The sequence below is a fragment of the Penicillium riverlandense genome (assembly GCF_028828495.1).
Source record: "Penicillium riverlandense strain IBT 135883 chromosome Unknown utg000001l_segment0_segment0, whole genome shotgun sequence".
In the NCBI taxonomy this organism is placed as follows: Eukaryota; Fungi; Ascomycota; class Eurotiomycetes; order Eurotiales; family Aspergillaceae; genus Penicillium; species Penicillium riverlandense.
The window spans coordinates 4,576,603-4,596,880 of record NW_026643194.1 but is presented as its reverse complement, the minus strand read 5'-3'; the positions used below and the strand labels follow the sequence as shown (position 1 = coordinate 4,596,880).

The following is a 20,278-nucleotide window of genomic DNA, read 5'->3' as shown; positions in this document are numbered from 1 at the left end:
TTCACTCACTATTAATAGATACTATGTATGAGTTCTCTATTTTCCCTTTCTCCCTTACTATAAATCTTAGTTAATTTACTATATCGTAAGGTTAGTAGTCTGACTTCCCATCCTCGCTTTACGATAGTGATCTAGACAATCTAAGCTATCTTATCCTATCAAACCAACTAGTAACTCCATCTACTAGCCAACATACGATCGAAACCTTCGACCCTAACTTCCTCCGACCGAATATTATACTAATAGCCCCCTCCTACTTAATACGCGTTAGACCAGACCGAAGGAAAGCGTTCGTTCTCTACGATAAAATGTCCTATAACGACTAGGTAGAGTAGAGGCTACAAGATTTTGGAAGAAAGAGCATGGTTAAGTGGGACTCGATGCGCCATTCTGAGATTTAGAGCCACTATAACTAGGCTGCTTAGGGTTCGACTTAGTATGATTCTAAGACTAATCGCTGGTCCCCTGAAACTTAGGTGCTAGCGAGGCATTTATGTACAGGCTCTTTCTCCGCTCCTCCACGCGTTCATGTGCCGATCAGTGCGTAGTAGCGAAGTAGCAATAAGCCTTAGAGATTAGGCATACGATCGTAACTAGCATAACGCTATATTATAGTGGCCCTCAGGTTTAGTTTAGTAAGGTCTGCCATGATGTAGACAAGACGTGCCGAGTTCGAGCTGAAAAGGTGACGATGATGATATCACAAAGAAAATACAATGAGAGGGCGAATTTTTGCATACGATCTTTGTTTTTCATAGAAATTCATACGCATGTACGGGTCCAACTCATTCATCTCGCAATTGCCTCGTCCTATTCGCCACGGCGTCGGCCAAAGTTTATTCCGAACTTGATATGTCTCCGAACTTATAGTCTCCGAATGTGACTTAAAAGAGCCGAAGAGTAAGGCTACTAGAATAACTTTCCTTTCAATTTCATCTTAATCCAAACGAATTAATTTGACGGTTCAACAGAATGATGCAAGCTTCTAATTTTTCTAAGCCCTGGCTTCTTTATGCCTACCCGTGGCAGCCCTTTCCACGACGGCTTGTCATATACCTCCGTGAGAGATCTATTCCTTCCTCACTGGTGACTGTTGTCCCCGTTTCTGATCTTCAATTTGGCGGTCATCCTCCGGCGGGCTTTCCCCCAAAGCCGTCCGGAAGCCTCCCAATTCTTGTTATCCCTCAAGGCAACGGAGGCGCGCCGAAGGAAGCAATATATATCAAACAATCTATCGCTATCATGGAGTTCATTGAAGAAACCTGTTTGGCAGGGCGACACGGGTTCCCCAAAATTCCACCAATATCGATTCTGCCTCTCAAGATGCCTGTTCAATTTGGGGACGATGATGCTGCAGCTATTTGCCGAGCTAAGCATAGCGAGCTTCTCAGCTTAGCAGTCAGCTTGACAGAGGGGTGGAACCCAATTCGCATCTTTGGGTCAGGAACAGGAACCATGCGTGTGCCGGATGCCGCGCGCGAAATGCTACAATGGCTGAAGCGTGGCCTCCTAAGCGTTGAAAGATGGATGGATGAAAATGAATATTCTCCAGATAGCCTTATATGGGAGGCCAGCGGCTCGAGAAAGGCCACAATTGCAGAAATAGTGCTCTTTCAATTCTTTGAATTCACCAAGGACTGCTACGGTATCGATATGACTCTCTCGTCAGGAAAGCAGACCTTGGATGTCTATGGGCGAGAGGTGGTCGAGGCTTATCCCCAACTAAACCGCTTCTACGAAGTCTTCCTTTCTCGGCCGAGTGCACGGAGGAACCCCGAACTTGGAGAAGTTCCACATGCAGATTGGATCAAGAAAATGACGGAGTGGTCTCCTGGTATTTTCGAGGTCTGAAGACCTGGCAGGCCTGGACCACGTGACACTGTTTGCAAGTTTCCTGTATTGAGTTTGCTTGTCTTCTTCTGTTTTCTTCTTCTCGTTCACTCCAGTTTGAAGATTCTTGTAGAATGTCATTCTTCTTCGTTGAACCGGACCCCCACACTAGGTAAATATTCGAGAGAAGGGGGATAGTTTAGAGGACAGGGGCCATTTCGAACCACTGGTGGGGTGGAAATCGAGCAACTGGTACTTTCGATAGATCGCCCCAACTGCGATGACAGATCGTTGTTGGGATACTGCCATACAACAGCCCACTGTGTTATTGATGAAGCGAGGATTGGAACTCTCAGGAAGGACAAAACTTCTTGAGAGCGGAATACTGGCATTAAGGGAGTGAAATAAGTGAGTGTAAAATGAATTGTGTGAGTAGTCTGAGATTGGAAGTAATGAGGCTATCTAAACGGACTATCTAGACGGCTCTTGGAGAGGGAGTGGCGCATGACCGCAGCCATGCGATTCTGGTAAAAAAGGGCGCCGACAAATGGCGTCCAAGGTAGCCATTTTCGGTGCCCGATTTACCGTCACCTAGCGTTGCGGTGTAATCTGCTGCAAGGCTAACATCCAATGGGCCGGTAGATGTCACTTACTTTGTCGTTGATGATAACACCAACACGAGACAAGACATTCGGGCTAGAGATATGATTCCGCAACTCATAGGCCGAATTTACATCCCCGAGTGGGAACGGAAGTGTATTCAGGGTATACAATTACAATATAATCACAAAAAGCAACATGAGAGGAGATCGGAGAATCAGTCACTCATCATAATCAGAAGACCCGACATAACCAACAGACAGCCGCCCTACTTCCAAGCGCCATTATCCAGGTCATGAAAGAAATATTCGTCAACCAGCAACAGATCTAAAACCGCACCATGCTCGTTTACTGGGACTCGCCCTCGCCCTCGTAAGCGCTAGCTGGGCGTTTGAGGACCTCGAGTGAGCCTAGTAGAGGTCATATCAACAATGAACTTTAACAATATATATTGGAAATCAAGCAGGGACACATACGCTGCACAATGCTGAGGCTGGATTGCTTCTTGCCCTCGGCGTCTTCCCACTGACGCATGCTGGCATCGCCTTCGACGTAGACCAGAGTTCTGACACATAAATCGTTAGCAATCCACGCTAAGTTGTCCGTGACATGACAGGGCCCATACCCTTTCTGCAGACCGAGGATGTACTCCCGCTGCGCGCCTTCCGGAACGAAGCTCGAGACGCGGAACCAGCTGGTGTGGCGGTTTTCTTTGGGTCCGTAAGACGTGGCGAGGGCGTATTTAATGACGTCTTGACCGGTCGAAGTGGCCTGCAGCTCGGGCTCGGCAGCCAGGCGGCCAGTGAGGATCATCTTGGCGACGGAGCGCGGCGACGAGGAGCTGAAGGTGCGCGCGGGCTGGGCCGTGGCGGCCAGGCGCAGGGAGGGGCGCAGAGAGGAGGCGAAGGCGGACATTGGGTGTGGTTACTGGGGTAGGTAAGGTGAGCGAGTGGGAAAGGAAGGTGATGGGAGGTGTCCTGCAATCAGGGGCGCGGGTGAGAGTGACGCGACGGTCACATGACTTGGCCGTTTTGGGTAACTACATGATGAGATAGGGAAATAATGAAGGAATAGAGACACACAAGGAAAAAGATAGTGTTATTACTTATGCAGTCATGCTAATTTATTGGAATATGTGTCTAGAACTAAAATTAGTATGCTGCGCATTCACATGATGAGGCTCTACTCTGCTTGGCAAGAAAGCTGGGGGCTGAACAACTAGCCCTTTTCACTCCTCGTGAATACTTGTCACTAACAACTACAACGGTGATTATGGACAACGATGACTACGTCTTGGTGGATAGAATAGGCAAGTTTTCGTTCCTGATACTCAAACGCTCTTGCTGACTGTGACAATAGACGGTGCCCAAGACCTTCCCAGTAGGATTCCCACTTTTTCTCATCAAGACATCTACTGATCTTCTTGCCAGTCACTGCCGAGGACCTTGAAACCATTCGATCCTGGCTGTGTCCAACGGAATATGATTCGGAAGGGAGTGAATACCAAAAACATCTCAACTCCCACGCCCCGGGAACTGGCGACTGGCTGTTCCAAACAGACAAGTACAGGAACTGGCATGATTCTGGTCTTGGGGCCTTGTGGGTTCAAGGCATCCCGGGAAGCGGCAAATCAGTAGCCGCGGCCAATTTGATCCAGACCCTGAAAAAGGAGGATGTGCCTGTGCTATTCTTTTTTGCTCGGCGGATCATCAAGTCGAATAGCAACCCGCGACAACTGGCCCAAGACTGTTTGTCACAGCTCCTTGATTACAGCATTCCACTGCAGGCTACCCTGAAAAAGCTTCATCTGCAGCATTCGGCGATAGAGAGTGCTCCATTCCATGAGCTCTGGAGATCGTTACTTTTCGCCCTTTCGACCCTTCCCATGGTCTATCTGGTTTTTGATGCCCTGGATGAACTGGATACTGAGCAGTGCAACTTATTACAATGCATCTATGAGATCGGGAAACAAAAGCCAGAATCAATCAAGCTTATCATGACCAGTCGCCCGATACCCTCGCTGCAGAACGCCCTCAGGGGGCCGCACATTGTCAGAATCCGGCTTGAAGGAGGGGATGTCGAAAGCGACATTGCCACATACCTCAGTCATCGCCTCGCTAATGAACAGCGGAGCGGATTAACTTTGGAAGATTGTTCGTTAGTCAAGGAAGTTCTCTGCCAAAAGGCAGCAGGTCTTTTCCTGTACGCCCGACTGATGCTTGACGAGATCATCCACAAGCCACTTGCAGTGCGAGAGCATCTGGAACATCTTCCGGGCTCTCTGGAAGATATGTATGTGAACCTCCTCCATGAACACTCGGTACGTTCAGGAGCCAGTCGAAGTTTCCAGTTCTGGCTACTTTCTTGTATCACTCACGCAAGTCGGCCCCTTCGCGCCACAGAACTTGCAGCCTTGATCAATTCCCGTAGAGACCGAAGCGGGCTCAATGCTTCCCAAGATGCAAAACTCATGGCTCGCACGTCATGTGGTCCGCTTCTGGAGATATTGGATAACGAAACCGTCCAAGTCATCCACCACTCCTTTACGGAGTTTCTGCTGGATAGAGAACGCAAAAGTGCTGTAGAACCACCTCACTCCGACAAATGGTTCCCGGCTCTTTCACCCATTCCTATTCATCAAGATCTGGCGATTTCTTCCATTGATTATCTGCTGTCTGGATGTTTTGACTCGTGGTCTGTCAGTGATCGCGGTGAAAACTTGGAATACTGCTACGATCACTCCACCGAAAGAAATCTCATGATTCAATTCCCCTTCCTCAAATACGCATCGCAGAATCTGCTGTATCATGCTGCCAAATGCAGGATCATGACGAAAGAACTGATGTTGAAGCTGGATGGTCTCTGCCAGTATGGAGCTCACGATTTCGAGAGCTGGAAGGACTTCCTGCTCGTACACAAGGCAGAAGGCATTCCTGATAATTTTCGTGCGCTCCATATGGCTGGCAAAGCTGGGCTGGAAGGATACATTGTGCATCTCATAGAACGGGGAGAACAAGTGGATGCTGTAGATTCTTATGGGCGAACAGCATCTGCCTACGCTGCAATGAATGGGCATGCTGGGACACTAGCAAACCTCGTGGCTAGCGCCCCCTGTTTAACCATCTCTGACAAGGATGGCCTGTTACCTGTTCATCATGCAGCTAAAGGCAACCATGTCAAAGCGCTGCAGTGCTTGCTCGATATCGGTGCAGATCCAATGTCACCTAAACATCGAGAAGACCATGATCACTTCCATTTGCAAGACTCAACCATTGGAAAGACACCAATCCAATACGCCTGCGAGCTGGGCGCCGCGGATGTTGTCTCTGAGCTGTTAACACGTATGGATTCCTGTTCACGAAGCACCATACTTCCGCACTATGCCTCCGCGACAGGTCAATCCAAGACCCTTGAAATTCTGCTCCGGTATCCTGAAATTGTTGCCAACATCAACAAACACAATGATAAGGGGAAGACGGCGCTGTTTCTTGCCGCAGTCGTCGCAGATTCCGAGACTGTGCGCATTTTGCTTTCCCATGGAGCCGATGTGCATGCCAAATCCCACGAAACTAAATACGCCAGAGATGGTCCCGGCTTTCAGTTTTCCAGCGATAAGCCGGAATTAAATCCTCTTCAGGGATGGGCGAGAATCACGCTGTCCGGACGCGAGTCCCGTCCGGATAACACTCTTGAAGAATGGAAGAAAAGCGCAACTTACCTCATCGAGGCTGGAGCTGATGTCAATTCGAGACACCGGTCAAGCCCTATATTATTCGCTTGGGTGGATCAGTACTTCTTGGGCGTGGATCGCGCTGATGAATTTGTGTCCCTTCTTCTGCGTCACGGTGCCAATGCGTGTGCCACTGATTCTGACGGAAACACCGTGCTTCATCAGAATTTTAGGATGTCTAAAGGACGCTTCCAAGCCATCAAGATGCTCACGGTGGCAGGGGCCGATATCAACGAAGCTCGACCTAGTGACGGCGCCACGCCTCTCATCCTAGCGGCCAGGGCTCAATGCACCGATGTCAGCATGTATATCAACAATGGTGCGGACCCAAACCTGCAAGACCATAAAGGAAACACGGCACTACACTATATATGCACCTCGTGGTTGTTTGAGTACGAGGATATTCAAAAGTGGTTGAAATTCGCAGACCCCACCATCAAGAACAAGAAAGGCGCACTCTGTCTGTATAACCTCCGATATGGAAACGGTGGAGATGGAAGGGTGAACTCGATTCCATTGTTCATGGACAAAGGGCTGGATCTGGAGTCCCGGGATCGACTCGGAAGGACAGCTTTGCTTGCAGCCTGCAACAATGGAGAGTCTGAATTCATCACTGGACTGATCAAAAACGGAGCCAATGCCAAGGCCAGAGATTTCCAGAACAAGTCCGGTAAGTGCTTCGTACACTACCTCCATTGATATTCCGGGGGTTAGGCTCATCTCCCAAAATAGCTCTTCACATAGCTGCGCAAGTCAAGTTTTGGTCGGCGGATGCCCAAGCTCTCATTCAAGCAGGATGTGACATCAATTGTGTCGATTTCGAGGGCAACACGCCCTTCCATGATGCAATTCGCCCGAGTGTCTTTCCAGTCACCTTAAAGACAATTTTGGAGCTTGGTGGACTAGCAAACCTGACCACCAACCGCGGCGAAACAGCTTTGCATAAGTTAGTCCGGCTGCCAAACGTGGACCCTGACAGCGAGAGCATTCGGATCATCCCAGCTGTAATAGATTTCCTGCTTCAACCACACCTGGGTATAAATTTGCATGCGGCAGATAACGAAGGCATCGTGGCCATCCATTGCGCTGCCTCTACATCCGAGGCTTATGTTTGGAAACTCTACCGAGCCGGAGCAGATATAAATGTCCTGACGAACGATGACCGAACTCCTCTTCATTTTGCAGCAGGCGCTGGACATAGCAGTGCTGTCTCTCTGCTCTGCAAGCTATATTGCGAGAAATCGTACAGCGTGGATCAGAAGGATGAAAATGGCCGGACTCCATTGCACCATGCGGCTCTGTCTGGGAACCTCGAGAGTGTCTACTCCATATTGCAAGCTGGGGCGAATCCAAACATCGCAGACAAACATGGCTTGACGCCCCTACATCTAGCTGCCGAGCACCAGGTCAATACCTCGGCGTTCAGAAAGAACCGCAAGTACAGGAAACGACCTACGTGGGGAGGTTGTGTTCGGTCTCTCGCTGCGTACATAATTCCTCCTCCCAACACTAGACAAGATCGTGTTGAGTGGGATTTAAGCTTTGTGATCTGTCAAGAAGAAGAAGCCCGCATGACGCAAGACGTTGTTCGCTGCCTATTGGCAGCCGGTGCAGATCCAGCGATATGCGACAATCGTGGGCAAACGGCATATGATGTGGCTGTGTTTATCGGCCACGAGGAAGTGGTGGATGCGCTTTTGTCTTCACCAAATCTTGGCACGAAAAACAGTCTCATGCATCGTTGGTGTTCTACCCGATCCACGCACGCTGAGTCCATTGCTCGAGGCATCGAGGATAATAACACCGATGCATACGCCACCCTTCAAGCAGCTATCAGCACGAGAAACGAGGCTGTAGTCAAGGCTTTATTGGACACCGGACTTGACCCTATGTCTTACGGGCCCGAGGGCTTGACTCCTGTGCACTATGTTTCTCATTGGGGCCTTATGTCAATGATGAAGACAGTCGCGCCTTTTATCAAAGACATCAATGCGTTTTCACCTCCGCTTCTTCATGTTGCAACAAGCAGACAGCTGTCAAACCTCCAAATGGTCAATCTGCTCATTGAACTTGGTGTTGATGTGAACACCAAGTATGCAGAACGTCTCGGCGAAAACCGGTATTCCGGACACCATCGTCCCGTATACGCAGCCGCTCATGTTCTTGCCGTGGGCGAGAACTGGTGGAACATCTCGGCACTCGAGTCGATATGCAAGGCAGGAGCAGATCTAGAATCAACTGATTCTCGTGGACGCACAGTTCTTCAATGCGCGCTTTCTGGAGATCGAAGTGGATTTCTAGGGACTTCATTTTGGCGTGATGAGGCTCTGGAAGTTGTGTTGAAACACGGCGCAAAGATCAACGCCATTTCTCCTTATAGTGGCTTGACGCCTCTAATCTCCGCCTTGGATACCAAAAGAGGCCTGAGAGTGATCCAGAAGCTCCTTGACCACGGTGCTGACATGAGCCTATGTCCAGTGCCTCCCATAATTGTGGCAGTCGAGAGCGGTAACTGTGCGGTTGCATCGGCTGTTATTGACGCTGGGGCAGATGTCAACATCGTATTCCACCGCCCGAACGACGAGGGTTATTTTAGTAACTTCAAGGACGAAGAAGCGCCTCTTCTCGCTGCCTCTCTAAAAGGTGATCGGGCATCCTTAGGTACGGCGTCGCCAAGAAAGACCAGGGAGAAAATGGTTGTGCTTCTTCTGGAACGCGGGGCGAATCCCTGGATGGAACTGCGCAATGGAAAATCCACTGTGTTCCATGAAGTCTGTCATAACCACGGGCTTATTGCTCCGTTCATCGACGCTGGAATTGATCTAGAAGTGAGAGACGCTGAAGATCAAACGCCTCTCATGAGAGCATGCTCGACTTCGGCTCAATCCCGCGTCGTGAAGGGTGATTCTACGCCAAGCCAATTGATACTAGCTGGAGCCAATATCCATGCCACGGATGTCAATGGATCAACGCCCCTTCTACTTGCCACCCAAGCAGGCTTAATCAAGACAGTGAAGCTGCTACTGGAAAAGGGCGCCAATGTCTCTGCCACGAATAGCGAAGGTCTCTCGCCACTTTACTGCGCCCTCAACGGATCTAGTATAAAAGAAGACAACAGATTGGACCTCATTAATGCGCTGCTCTCTGCTGGTGCAGAGCTTCAAATTACCGGTCCGAACGGAGACACTCCACTGCATATTCTCGCTCCGACGCTCATGACACTCAGTCCTGACGGCGGCGTATATTTTCGTGACTTCGACAAGAGCTATCTTCCTGCGTACCAAGGTCTATATGAACACTTCATAGCAAAAGGCTGTGATCCCAATGCCCGCGACAATGCCGGAAACACACCTCTTTTTCCGTACGTCAAACTAACCAAGTTGCGATGCGACTATTTCGCGGTTGCTCCCCCTGCGGAGTCCGATGTTCGCCGGATGTTTGGTTACCATGATGTATTTGCTGTCAATAACGATGGCGATACTCTGCTCCACGCGGTCGCCGGGCGGGAAGATGATGAAACCAGTGAACCTGATGGACGATGGTTGTTTCAGGAGTTGCTGGCACGGGGGTTGGATCCGAGGAAGGAAAACAACAAGGGCATGAGTGCCTTGGATGTTGCTGCTGCTTGCGAGAGGCAGCTGATCTTGGATCTTTTTGCGAAAGAAGAATAGAGTTTTGGCAATTGTTAAACTCTAGCAATGATCATTCAATCCAATCCAGCCTTCTTTTTCTGTTCACTTCACCCGGCCACGGTTAAACTAGAGGCATTCAGGTTAATATTTGGTGAGGATACTCGGCCATTACCGAGAGGAGTATTCAATGCCCTATTGCAGTACTATTAATTAGCCGTAATCCTCCCCCAGAGTATCAGCAACGAGCATCTCAGGAACTGGCCACCATGACCGACTCGTTCCTACCACTGCTTGAATTATGGATTTAGGGTTTGGGTTGAGTTCTAGAGGAAAATGATCGACAAGGTACACACCCAAAAATGGATGCTGTCTCAGAGGCTCCTTGCCTCGACTTTGTCCGACCGCCAGTGCCTCGAAGGCATTGTTTTCCGGACGGCGCTCATAGGCCAGTGATATGGTGGCATGCAGGCTAAATCAACATTGGATTGGTCCAGTTGAAGCGTCATCCAGGAACCGCTCAAAGGTGATAGATCGAATCGACGCCACCCGCCGTCTGGCCCCTAGTTCCTTTTGCAAACCACTCCAGTCGAGAAGTCCTTTTCTTCGCTTACATTTGACGGTGAGTGCACACGCGCCCATGTATATTATGTTCGTGCTTGATCCCAAGAAGCTGGTGTTGTGGTCGATCTGACAGGTCAGGGAATCGGCTAATTGCCCGCATTCCAGTCGGTGACCTGGAGAATGGATCTGCGCGAGATTTTAGTATTGCGAATGATAGGAATTGGCATGGTAAACACAGTCAACTAAACATCAGCTTCATCTCACAACAGAAATATTATTGCTGCCCTGGTAGAGACGAAGTAAAGCAGTATGACCTATGCGGCTTGCTGAACAGTCCCGTTATCGGTCAATCTTTCGCGAGGGACTCGAGCAATGTATGCAAGTAATTATCGTCCTTACACACAACCGTCCTGTCCAATCGACAGCTCACTGGTCCAGCAGGTGTGGGCGTCTGTTATCCATACCCGCCCCTCCCCCTTCCCTAAAACCGGAAATATGCCCTAAACAATGAGAATCCATCACAGGGTCCCCGGTATTCTGGAATTTGGGATTAGCGGTGTCAATTCTCGCCGCTCGCTTTATATCTAGGGAGATTCTGGGGCTGGGCCCGGGGCTGCTTTCTGCTTAATTTTCTTTCGCTTTCTGTTCATTTCATTATTTCCTTCTGGCCCAATGGATCCCTGACGACATTATTCTGACTGGGAACTTGGTTTGTTAATTCTACCCTCCTATTATATTCGGACAAGACGTCTCATGTCTGAAGACAAACCGTGACTGGAGACTTGTTGTTATGTATGGATGTGTGAGCAGTTTCCGGCATATATCTATTCAGCCAGCTTGACTACGTTGGAGATACACGATCAAAGACTCGGCCGTGAGCAAATTAATCAAGATGCGACGTCAATCATTTCTTAGCATCATTCTTCTTTTCCTCCAATTTGTGGGCGCATTTGCTGCGCCCGCCGCAATCCAAGAGCCACAAAATCTCGATACCACCGAAACTTTCCACCGGAAACAATACCCAGCGACGGCAACGTTAGTGACAAGGACCGACGCGAATGATGTGTTCACGGCAACTACGAAAGACGTCGCAACGACGACAACTACCAACGATGCCGTTTCAAATACCAGGTCCCCTATAGCGACGCCAACGACGACCGTCCCTTCATTGGACACACCTATGACAGGTGACTCTCATCCCCAGCACGACAATTCAAACAAAACATACTCGGGAGGTCTTCCAATCTACCCTCAAATCAGTCCAGCGTTAGGGATTGGGGGTATCATACTCCTCTTCCTCGGAGGGACTCTGGCCTTCATTGGCGTACTCGAGAAATGGTACGTCATGGATTATTTGAGGTTAGCAAGAGTTGGCTGCTAATCTGGGTTTAAAGGATTCAAATATTGCTCTCAGCTGGATTCATAACAGCCTTGGGTGTGACTGTAAGTGTGAAAATGATCCATATATTAGACAAGCGTTGAACCTTTATTAGGTCTTGATTGAATATGTGATGAACCCTCCCGTGAGTAACGCCATTCAAGGCGGATACCTGGTCGCCATATTCATCACTGGATTGACCTTCGGTGGACTGGCCCTTATATTCAAAGAAATCACGGAAGGTTTCGGTTGCCTGCTCGGTGGATTCTGCATAAGCATGTGGCTTCTATCATTGAAATCCGGCGGTCTCCTCTCAAGCACCGGGCCGAAGGTTGGACTGATTGCTGCGGTCGTCGTGGGCTTCTATGCCTTATCATTCAGTCATTACACCAGAGCATACGGGCTAATTGCGTGCACTGCCTTTTCTGGTGCCACGGCGATTATGCTTGGGATTGACTGTTTCAGCAGAGCTGGATTGAAAGAGTTCTGGTTGTATATCTGGGGTAAGTCGATGGCATAATGATACAAAGATTCCCAGTTTTGACGTCCCTTCTAGGCTTGAATAAGGAGATATTTCCTCGACATACCTATACTTACCCCCTTACTCGCAGTATCCGGGTCGAGCTGGCCGGGATCGTCATCATCACTGCCATGGGTGTGGTATCCCAGCTGCGGTTGTGGCGAGTGATCAAGGAGCGCCGCTCGAAAGAAAATGATACACGAAAACAACAAGAAAAAAATAAAGAAGCGGCCGAAGAAGAAGTCGGTCGTCAAGTGGAAGAAAGCAATTCCCGAGAACGAGCCGAGTGGGAGAATATGTTCGGGAACAGTGATGAAGGGAAAGCGCCCTCGCTCTCCGAAACCGCCGTGGCTGATTCGCGAAGAGACTCCAATGGTTTGGGGTCCACAGGCCACGAAAAGGATGCAGTCGAAATGAAGGATATGGGCAGCACCGACGCATTGATGGAGCCCTCTTGTAGTGAGAAAACCCGGGAGACCGGTAATGATGCTCCTTCTGTGGGTGAGAGTTCACAGGCGTGGCATGATCAAAAACCAGAAGCAGGAGCAGCAGAACATCTGCCAGCGCTTACGATAATTATTACGGACGCTGGTTCAAACCATGATGACGAAAACAATTCAGAAAATGGCGCTATTGCGGGATCTGAGGGACACTCGAGACGCTTATCAGGGAGGTCCCTTTTGCGTCGATTTTCTCGTCAGAGCAGTAGTGGCGCCAAACGCTCCTCTCAGTCACAGTCAGAAGAAGCGCTTGTTGCAGCCGAAGATTCTGAATCGTCTATGGCAGGCATTGCGGATGATCAAGAGTCGATTTCCGACTGTCCAACCATCTCATCCGATATTCTAAACGAGCCAGCTGGCGAATGCCAACAGGATCTTCCAATGGAATTGCCCGACAATCCAGCCAGCAATGAGAACCAAGCTATTTCCCACCCCGAGCACATTGAGGAGGATATCACTGTCCAAGCAAAGAGCCTGGATGGATGTTCGTCAGAGGAGACAAAAACCATGAGTTCTGCGTTGCAGGAAAAAGATGGCCTCAAGGACGAACCGACTCGATTGGACAGATCCAGCGTGCAAGGCATTCCGGAGCAGACATCCAAGGTGGTCCATTCATATCGCACCACAGAATGGGCAAAGAACCTAGAAGAGGCGGATGTCCCGGACTTTGAGCACATTCCGGTGGATGATGAAGTGAAGGAAAGCACGTCCGACAACGAAGAGGCCGCAGTGCCCGTCGACATTGAGCAGCTATTACAGACACCCTTTACTGCTCAGCCGCCACAGCCAATGACAAGGTCCCTGTCTACGGACATGAGCAATCGTCGCTCATATGCCCTTTCACCAAAACCGGCACCCGGACTGCGTCGCACGACCTCCAGCAACAGCATGTCCAGTGGCTCAGTAACCAACCTGCCCAAGTCCGTAACTCGTGCTTCAATGGCCTGGAGGAACCAGTCGTCTGAGTCTCTTGGCATGCGACAAGGTAACAGCAGGATGGCACCGACACGCAGCAGGTCGACTCCATACCTGACGGTTACTGCTCCCGGCGATGGCAACGGCACGCCAGACTCAAAGAGATTGAGCGGAACGCCTTCACTCCTGGCAGTGAGAGAGAGAATGGTCCGCAACCGAAAATCCATGCTATCGCTACGGCAGGACCACCGGATGTCGCGGAGCGGGTCATCGCGCACATCACTCGCAGAGCCGTATCCGCTTGTACCGCCCACTTTCTCGATCCCCGAGGAGCGAGAGGATGAAGAGGGTGAACAGCGCGGGAAGGAGCCAAATGACGACGACGACGTGCCGCTCTCCAAACGCCGCGCCATGCTCCAGCGGCAGTCCATGCACTCGCCCTCGGCAGTCAGTCTCCAGAGCATCGATCGATCTGGATCTCCACGACCCCCGACTCCTGATTCGGGTAGGTCAGTCATGATGGCGGCCTGGCGACAGTCGGTCCGCGAGGACCTCTTCCAGCGCCGTGATCCATTGGCATTCTCTCCGCCGATGGGCTCGGACAGGCCACGCAGTCTTTGGGGATCGGTGCAACAGATGCAGGATGCCTCGGCTGCGCAGCTGGGCCAGAGCATTGCAGATGGAATGCAGCGGGGCAGCATGACCGACCTGCATCGACAAGCCATGCGGAGGATGCAGGCGACGGCCCATCAACACTTGTAGCTGATGTTGTTTCTTTCTTGTTGTGTGATAGATATACCCTTTTAACAATTTTTTATTTCATTTTTTTTTTTTTTTTTTTTTTTTTTACATCCGACCTCTCCTTGCAGCCTGCAGGCATGAAACAAGGGCTATCCCGGCGATTGGCGCAAACACGGGGCACTTGTATGAGGTAGACGAGTCTAATTATTACTATCCGGGGCGTCCGGTCTTTATTAGGGCTCGTTTGTTCCGGATCGTAGATTTATTTAGCTCGGCCTCAAATTTGAGGCTGCCAAGAAATTCCAAATCATCTCAATTCTTTTCAATTCGGAATTCTTCAATTCATTCATTCATTCATTGGACTTCGTTCTCTTTCTGTTTTCTTCTCTTTTTATTGTGTGTGTCTCTCTCTATGTGCGTCCGCTCGTTTCTCCTCGCCGCCCATCCCCAACACTCTCTTTTTCCTCTTCAAACACGGCGTCCTTCACTTCCTCCTCCTCTTCTCTATCGCCGCGGCAGGCACAAGAACGCTTGGTCCGTGGTCCCCATTCCTTAGTAGCCACTCGCGCCCCCGTGGAGGCGACTTCGTCATTTCCCCGAGCACAGCGGCGGCAGTGCGTCCCCATCTCGGGCCAGTCGTCGTTCCCTGCCATCCTTCGCCCGCCCGCCGTCCGACTCGCCAACCCTGTCAACCACGTCCCCCGAATCACCCCGATCAGCGTCCCACCTCGCCAGCTCTCATCCGATAGCCTACCCCTCGAGTCTCCGTTGCTGAGCATCCCCGAACGACGACGCAGTCGCTTCAGCCCGTCCCCGTCCAGTCTGATCGTGGAGCGCAGTCAGGGCGAGAGCGAGAGCAGCCGCACCAGTATCGGTCTGCCTCTAGGCCGGCGGCGTAGCCAACATATATCACCCGCGGACATGGCTGCAGCATTTGCCGGCAGCGCGGCCAAGGAGGTGGAAAACCTCCAGCCCCCTGCCGAAGTCCATCTATCGCAAGATGGCACTCGCCGCCAGAATAATGACGACCGGCCTCGCCACGTCCAGTCACAAACTTCTCTACGCTCCCAATCCCAGATCGCTTCCGTCCCCTCGAACACCGGCCAACCCGCCCCTGACGTCGCCGAAGAACTGGCCTGGGGCCCCGCTCACCCGTGTTTCCCGCATCTGAACCCGCATGTACCGATTGGATCTCAGGAGTATCTCACCACGCGCGTGATCCGGATTCGACGCGACTGGATGATCAAGGGCGACTTGGCGCCGACCTTTTCGAATCTGTATCCCGAGATTTTGGACCCGCTATTGTCAGAACAAGAGTTCCGCCAGGTGATTGCCACTGTGAACGAGGGCCTCATCAAGGCCTTTGACCCGTTCCGCCTCCGCAATTGGTTCGATGGCGCGATGGGCCTGCTGACGGGCTGGGTGTGGGACGACATCAATGCCCCTGGGATCAAGAGCCAGCTACAACACGTCGAGACCTGGCTGGAGAACTGGAATCGAGAGGTTGGCGCCAAGGACGGAGTGCACATCTGGAGTCTGCGGCGAACCGCCTACATGTCTCTCGATATCCAGATCCCCGATCCCAAGGTGGGCATTGTACCCAGCGAGGATCCCTCTCAACCCAATACCAGGCCCAGCACCGGCATTGGGCCTGGTACTTGATTCGGTGCTTTTGTGTGCGATTCCCCATTGTCTTCTTTTTGTCTATCTTTTTGTAATCTTGTCACTCTTGTCCTGACCTTCTCCATGATATCCATCCGCGACTCTTGGTTATATCTCACTTTTGATACTGTTTGTAGTCTCTTCTCTGGACCTTGTACATACAATTGCTCTAGCGAGCATCGATAAAAAAATCTATCAGTCTAGTAACTATTCCCTGAGTTATGTTATACTACCCAACGTAGTACCTCCAGTGTCGAAGGCGGTGTCCGTCGATCCCGCCCCCCACATCTTCACATCTTCAACCGTCGAAGCTCCTGAAGTGTTATGCACCACCCACCACCATGCTCTCGGGCATCCTCATCTTCAACCAAAAGGGTGAGAACCTCATCTTCCGCGCCTTCCGCAGCGACTGCCGCCCGCGCCTGGCCGATATCTTCCGTATCCAGGTTATCTCCAACCCGCAGGTGCGCTCGCCTATCCTGACCCTGGGCTCTACAACCTTCAGCCATGTCAAGCACGAAAATATCTACCTGGTCGCCGTGACCAAGAGCAACGCCAATGCCGCACTCATCTTTGAGTTCATGTACCGGTTTATCATGCTGGGGAAGAGCTATTTCGGCAAGTTTGACGAGGAGGCCGTGAAGAATAATTTCGTCTTGATTTATGAGTTGCTGGACGGTAAGTCTTCTGCTAAGGGTTCAAGTTATATGGTCATGCTCATAATCCCTTCTCACCTACAGAGATCCTCGACTTCGGATACCCGCAGAACACCGAGACCGACACCCTGAAAATGTACATCACCACCGAAGGCGTCAAGTCCGTCATCGCCAATTCGCCCACAGACTCCAGTCGTATCACGCAGCAAGCCACTGGTGCGCTGTCCTGGCGCCGCTCGGATATCAAGTACCGCAAGAACGAAGCCTTCGTCGACGTGATCGAAGACGTCAACCTCCTGATGTCCGCAACGGGGACTGTTCTCCGCGCCGACGTGAACGGGCAAATCGTCATGCGAGCATATCTATCCGGCACGCCGGAGTGCAAATTTGGACTCAACGACCGACTCCTCCTGGACGGCGGCGCACCCGCCAGCGGAGGCAAAAACGGAGCGGGCAGTTCGGGCGGCGCGCTAGCTACATCCAAAGCGACGCGCGCGGCAGCGGGCTCCGTGACGCTGGAAGACTGCCAGTTCCATCAGTGCGTGAAACTAGGCCGGTTCGACGCCGACCGAATCATCTCGTTCGTGCCGCCGGACGGCGAGTTCGAGCTGATGCGGTACCGGGCCACGGAGAACGTCAACCTCCCGTTCAAAGTGCACCCTATCGTGCGGGAGATTGGCACGACAAAGGTTGAGTACAGCGTCGCGATCAAAGCGAACTACAGCGCAAAGCTCTTCGCGACCAACGTCATCGTCCGCATCCCCACGCCGCTCAACACCGCAAAGACCACCGAGCGCACCTCCCAGGGCCGCGCCAAGTACGAACCGGAGCATAATAATATCGTCTGGAAGATCCCTCGCTTCTCGGGCCAGAGTGAATATGTCCTCACGGCTGAAGCGAACTTGACCTCCATGACGCATCAGAAGGCTTGGAGTCGCCCGCCGCTGAGTCTGTCGTTTGGTTTGCTGATGTTCACTTCGTCGGGGCTGTTGGTAAGGTATCTGAAGGTCTTTGAGAAGAGCAATTACAGCTCGGTGAAGTGGGTACGCTATATGACTCGCGCGGGGAGCTACGAGATCCGGTAAGTGCTTATGGTCACTGTGTTGTGTCTGAGATGATGCTGATGAATTATCCTTTCTGTCAGGTTTTAAAAACATCGCGTGTTGTTTTCTCTTGAGTCGAGTCGAACATTGTCTCATCTATGCTTGTTTGGGGAATCAATCAATCAGGCCGGTGTCTGGCGTTAGGTCAAGCCACATACATTTTTCTTCTTTTTCTTTCTTTCTTCAGCATACCATACCTACTGTGCCGTTAGTATCCATGTTTCCTGACGCTAGAAATCAAATTCTTTTTTCTGTTTACCGTCTTGTGAGAGCACAAATTACTTAGTTCTTGTCATGGACAGCGAACGACGTGTTAGACACGTCGCGCCTTTATTCTGACGGTATGTAATATTTCAATCTTGTCCTTTCAAGTTTAAATGCAAGTATGTACTACGTTATTTTCTACAGGATGACTGGGAGCAGGGTATACTAGGTTCATAGACGAATACCTCGATATATATATCCTTTCTCCACCACTATCTACGTCAATTTTAAGTGACAGCACCGAAGTTGCGAACAATGCAGCCAGTCTCGAGCGCAGCGTAAGTATACGAGGATATATAATTGAAGATCAATAGTTATAGTGGTATCATTCTTGAATAAGTAGAAATACAAGCCCGGCCGGGCAAAGATGGATATACTAGTACAGCGTCGGCGCCGCAAACAGCGTGCAAAGGCAAGGGGGGAGCAAAGAGGGAAGAAAAGGAACGACCAGCAGAAAAAGGAATATGCATGAAATCGAGCACACGAGGGAGGGAAGCAGACAGAATGGAAAGTCAGGTCAGCTGAGAGAGTTGCAGCGAGGGACAAGTTGACCGAAACAAAGAGTTATTCGCATAGCCTGATGCGAATAGACAAGTAAGTGGGTAGGTAGACAGATAATCGAGTGCTGGTGTAATGGTCCAAGAAAAGAAAAGAAGAGACACGAAAATGAGAAAGAAAGAATAATGCAAAACAGTTTTTCCTCGCAGACCCAAAAAAGAAACGAGTCATCATATAATACAGGATCCCAATCCAAAAAAAGCAAAGAGAGTAAGTAGTTTACCGTCTCCCCCGCCGCAACCCGACACGACCCTCTCCGACAAGAGAGTTCCAGCGCCGGTTGACGGTAGCAGAGTTGCTGCGACCCATTTGACGAGCGCAGTCATTCCATTCCTGCTGGGAGAGACGGAACTTCTCAAGGACCAGATCGATGAGATGCTGGTCGTCCTCATCCGACCAGCTTGTTTCTGGTGGTGGACATGAGGACGAGGGCTGTTCGTCTGCCTCTTCGATGGACGGGAGGACGGTATCACAGAAGGAAATGGGTTGTTCGAGCGGTTGTGGTTGTGGCTGTGGTTGTTGATGCGCGGGTGAAGGAGGAGACTGAGTGATCGGTGGAGAGTGCAGAGAATAGAAATCTGTGCAGGAGAGGCCGAGAGGCAAGTCGTAGGGGACGTACCGGCGGCGTTTAGGGGTCGAGAAGCGACGCCGCTGATCATAGTCGGTCTCATCGTCGTCGTCATCCGCACTGGCTCGTCGCCGTTTATTGGCGCCGCGCGCAGGCGCAGAGGGTGGTGGCGGGGGTGTTAGGGCGAGAGTGGCAGGTGGAGGAGTTGGGCGAGGCGATGCTGGGCGCGCGACTTTGCGCGATGAGCGTCGCGGCGACCGGCGCGGGGGGTTGATGGGCAGTGGGCTCTGGAGACGCTGGGCCTTGGTTGAGCGGCGCGTCGAGGGCGCAGGTGATCCGTTCAAGAGAGACTGCAGTGCGCGACAGGTGCCTAGCAGGCCGTTGCCAGAGGTGTTGTGGTCGACCGGGGGAGGCGTCGAGAAAAGGCGGCTGGGAGTGAAGCGAGACGGCCGGCGCACATCGCAGGAGAGAGCAGATGGAAGGAGCATGATGCCGGAAGGAGATTATGACCGTGTGGAAGGGAGTTGCTGTGGTGGGAGTCGCAAGAGGTGAAGAAGTGCGACGGGGATTTGTGCGCAATCCCTGATTTGCGCCGGAGGCCGTTGCAAGGCGCGTCGATGCAGTTGGCGAGAATTAAACGAGTGGAGGATGATGGCGGCAGTATGCGCTTTCGAATGCGCCAGTTCCGAAGGCGATGCGACAGTGGGAAGGGTGGAGTGTGCAGGGAGAGAGGGAGTTGTTAAGGGGAAGAGGAGACGGACCGTTGGGGGGGGGGGGCAGAAACGACAACACCCGCAAACGGTCAAGCGAGCATCACCCGCATTGCTCCACCGGGCTGGACAACAAAGGTTCTAAATATGTTCTGAATGAATGAACCTGGGGGCCAAGAATGAGAGAGAAAGTAAAGTGTTCCCAGGTTTAGAGGTGATGTCAACGAATGACGATGCCTGTTGGTCTTGGTGGTTCAGCCCTGGTTCTGTCCTTTCCCTTCCTTCTGGTGATAATTCCCTCGTTTCGCCCTTGGCTGGGGGCTTCTTTATAAAGAATACATTCTTTCTAC

The 20,278-nt window shown here is 51.2% G+C and overlaps 7 protein-coding genes across 7 annotated transcripts; 5 read left to right on the top strand and 2 right to left on the bottom strand.

The window, feature by feature from the left end:
- Positions 1 to 975: 975 nt before the first annotated feature.
- Positions 976 to 1,851, top strand: N7474_001848 (glutathione S-transferase family protein; the record flags this gene model as incomplete). Its single annotated transcript, XM_057193263.1, has 1 exon — positions 976 to 1,851. The coding sequence occupies one exon, from the start codon at positions 976 to 978 to the stop codon at positions 1,849 to 1,851; it is 876 nt and encodes a 291-aa protein (XP_057058216.1).
- A 927-nt stretch (positions 1,852 to 2,778) lies between these two features.
- Positions 2,779 to 3,345, bottom strand: N7474_001847 (single-stranded DNA-binding protein; the record flags this gene model as incomplete). The annotated part of the gene is made up of 3 exons (XM_057193262.1): positions 2,779 to 2,840; positions 2,907 to 2,995; positions 3,056 to 3,345. The coding sequence occupies 3 exons, from the start codon at positions 3,343 to 3,345 to the stop codon at positions 2,779 to 2,781; spliced, it is 441 nt and encodes a 146-aa protein (XP_057058215.1).
- A 218-nt stretch (positions 3,346 to 3,563) lies between these two features.
- N7474_001846 (uncharacterized protein) lies at positions 3,564 to 9,831 on the top strand (the record flags this gene model as incomplete). The annotated part of the gene is made up of 4 exons (XM_057193261.1): positions 3,564 to 3,584; positions 3,735 to 3,810; positions 3,861 to 6,830; positions 6,893 to 9,831. The coding sequence occupies 4 exons, from the start codon at positions 3,564 to 3,566 to the stop codon at positions 9,829 to 9,831; spliced, it is 6,006 nt and encodes a 2,001-aa protein (XP_057058214.1).
- Positions 9,832 to 11,245: 1,414 nt separating this feature from the next.
- On the top strand, positions 11,246 to 14,428 carry N7474_001845 (TMEM198/TM7SF3 family protein; the record flags this gene model as incomplete). The annotated part of the gene is made up of 4 exons (XM_057193260.1): positions 11,246 to 11,691; positions 11,748 to 11,796; positions 11,847 to 12,234; positions 12,288 to 14,428. 4 exons carry the CDS (start codon positions 11,246 to 11,248, stop codon positions 14,426 to 14,428), a joined length of 3,024 nt encoding a protein of 1,007 aa, XP_057058213.1.
- A 391-nt stretch (positions 14,429 to 14,819) lies between these two features.
- N7474_001844 (ERF4 family protein) lies at positions 14,820 to 16,069 on the top strand (the record flags this gene model as incomplete). The annotated part of the gene is made up of 2 exons (XM_057193259.1): positions 14,820 to 14,948; positions 15,023 to 16,069. The coding sequence occupies 2 exons, from the start codon at positions 14,820 to 14,822 to the stop codon at positions 16,067 to 16,069; spliced, it is 1,176 nt and encodes a 391-aa protein (XP_057058212.1).
- Positions 16,070 to 16,410: 341 nt separating this feature from the next.
- Positions 16,411 to 17,810, top strand: N7474_001843 (AP-2 complex subunit mu; the record flags this gene model as incomplete). Its single annotated transcript, XM_057193258.1, has 2 exons — positions 16,411 to 16,747; positions 16,810 to 17,810. 2 exons carry the CDS (start codon positions 16,411 to 16,413, stop codon positions 17,808 to 17,810), a joined length of 1,338 nt encoding a protein of 445 aa, XP_057058211.1.
- Positions 17,811 to 18,869: 1,059 nt separating this feature from the next.
- Positions 18,870 to 19,706, bottom strand: N7474_001842 (uncharacterized protein; the record flags this gene model as incomplete). Its single annotated transcript, XM_057193257.1, has 1 exon — positions 18,870 to 19,706. The coding sequence occupies one exon, from the start codon at positions 19,704 to 19,706 to the stop codon at positions 18,870 to 18,872; it is 837 nt and encodes a 278-aa protein (XP_057058210.1).
- Positions 19,707 to 20,278: the final 572 nt, after the last annotated feature.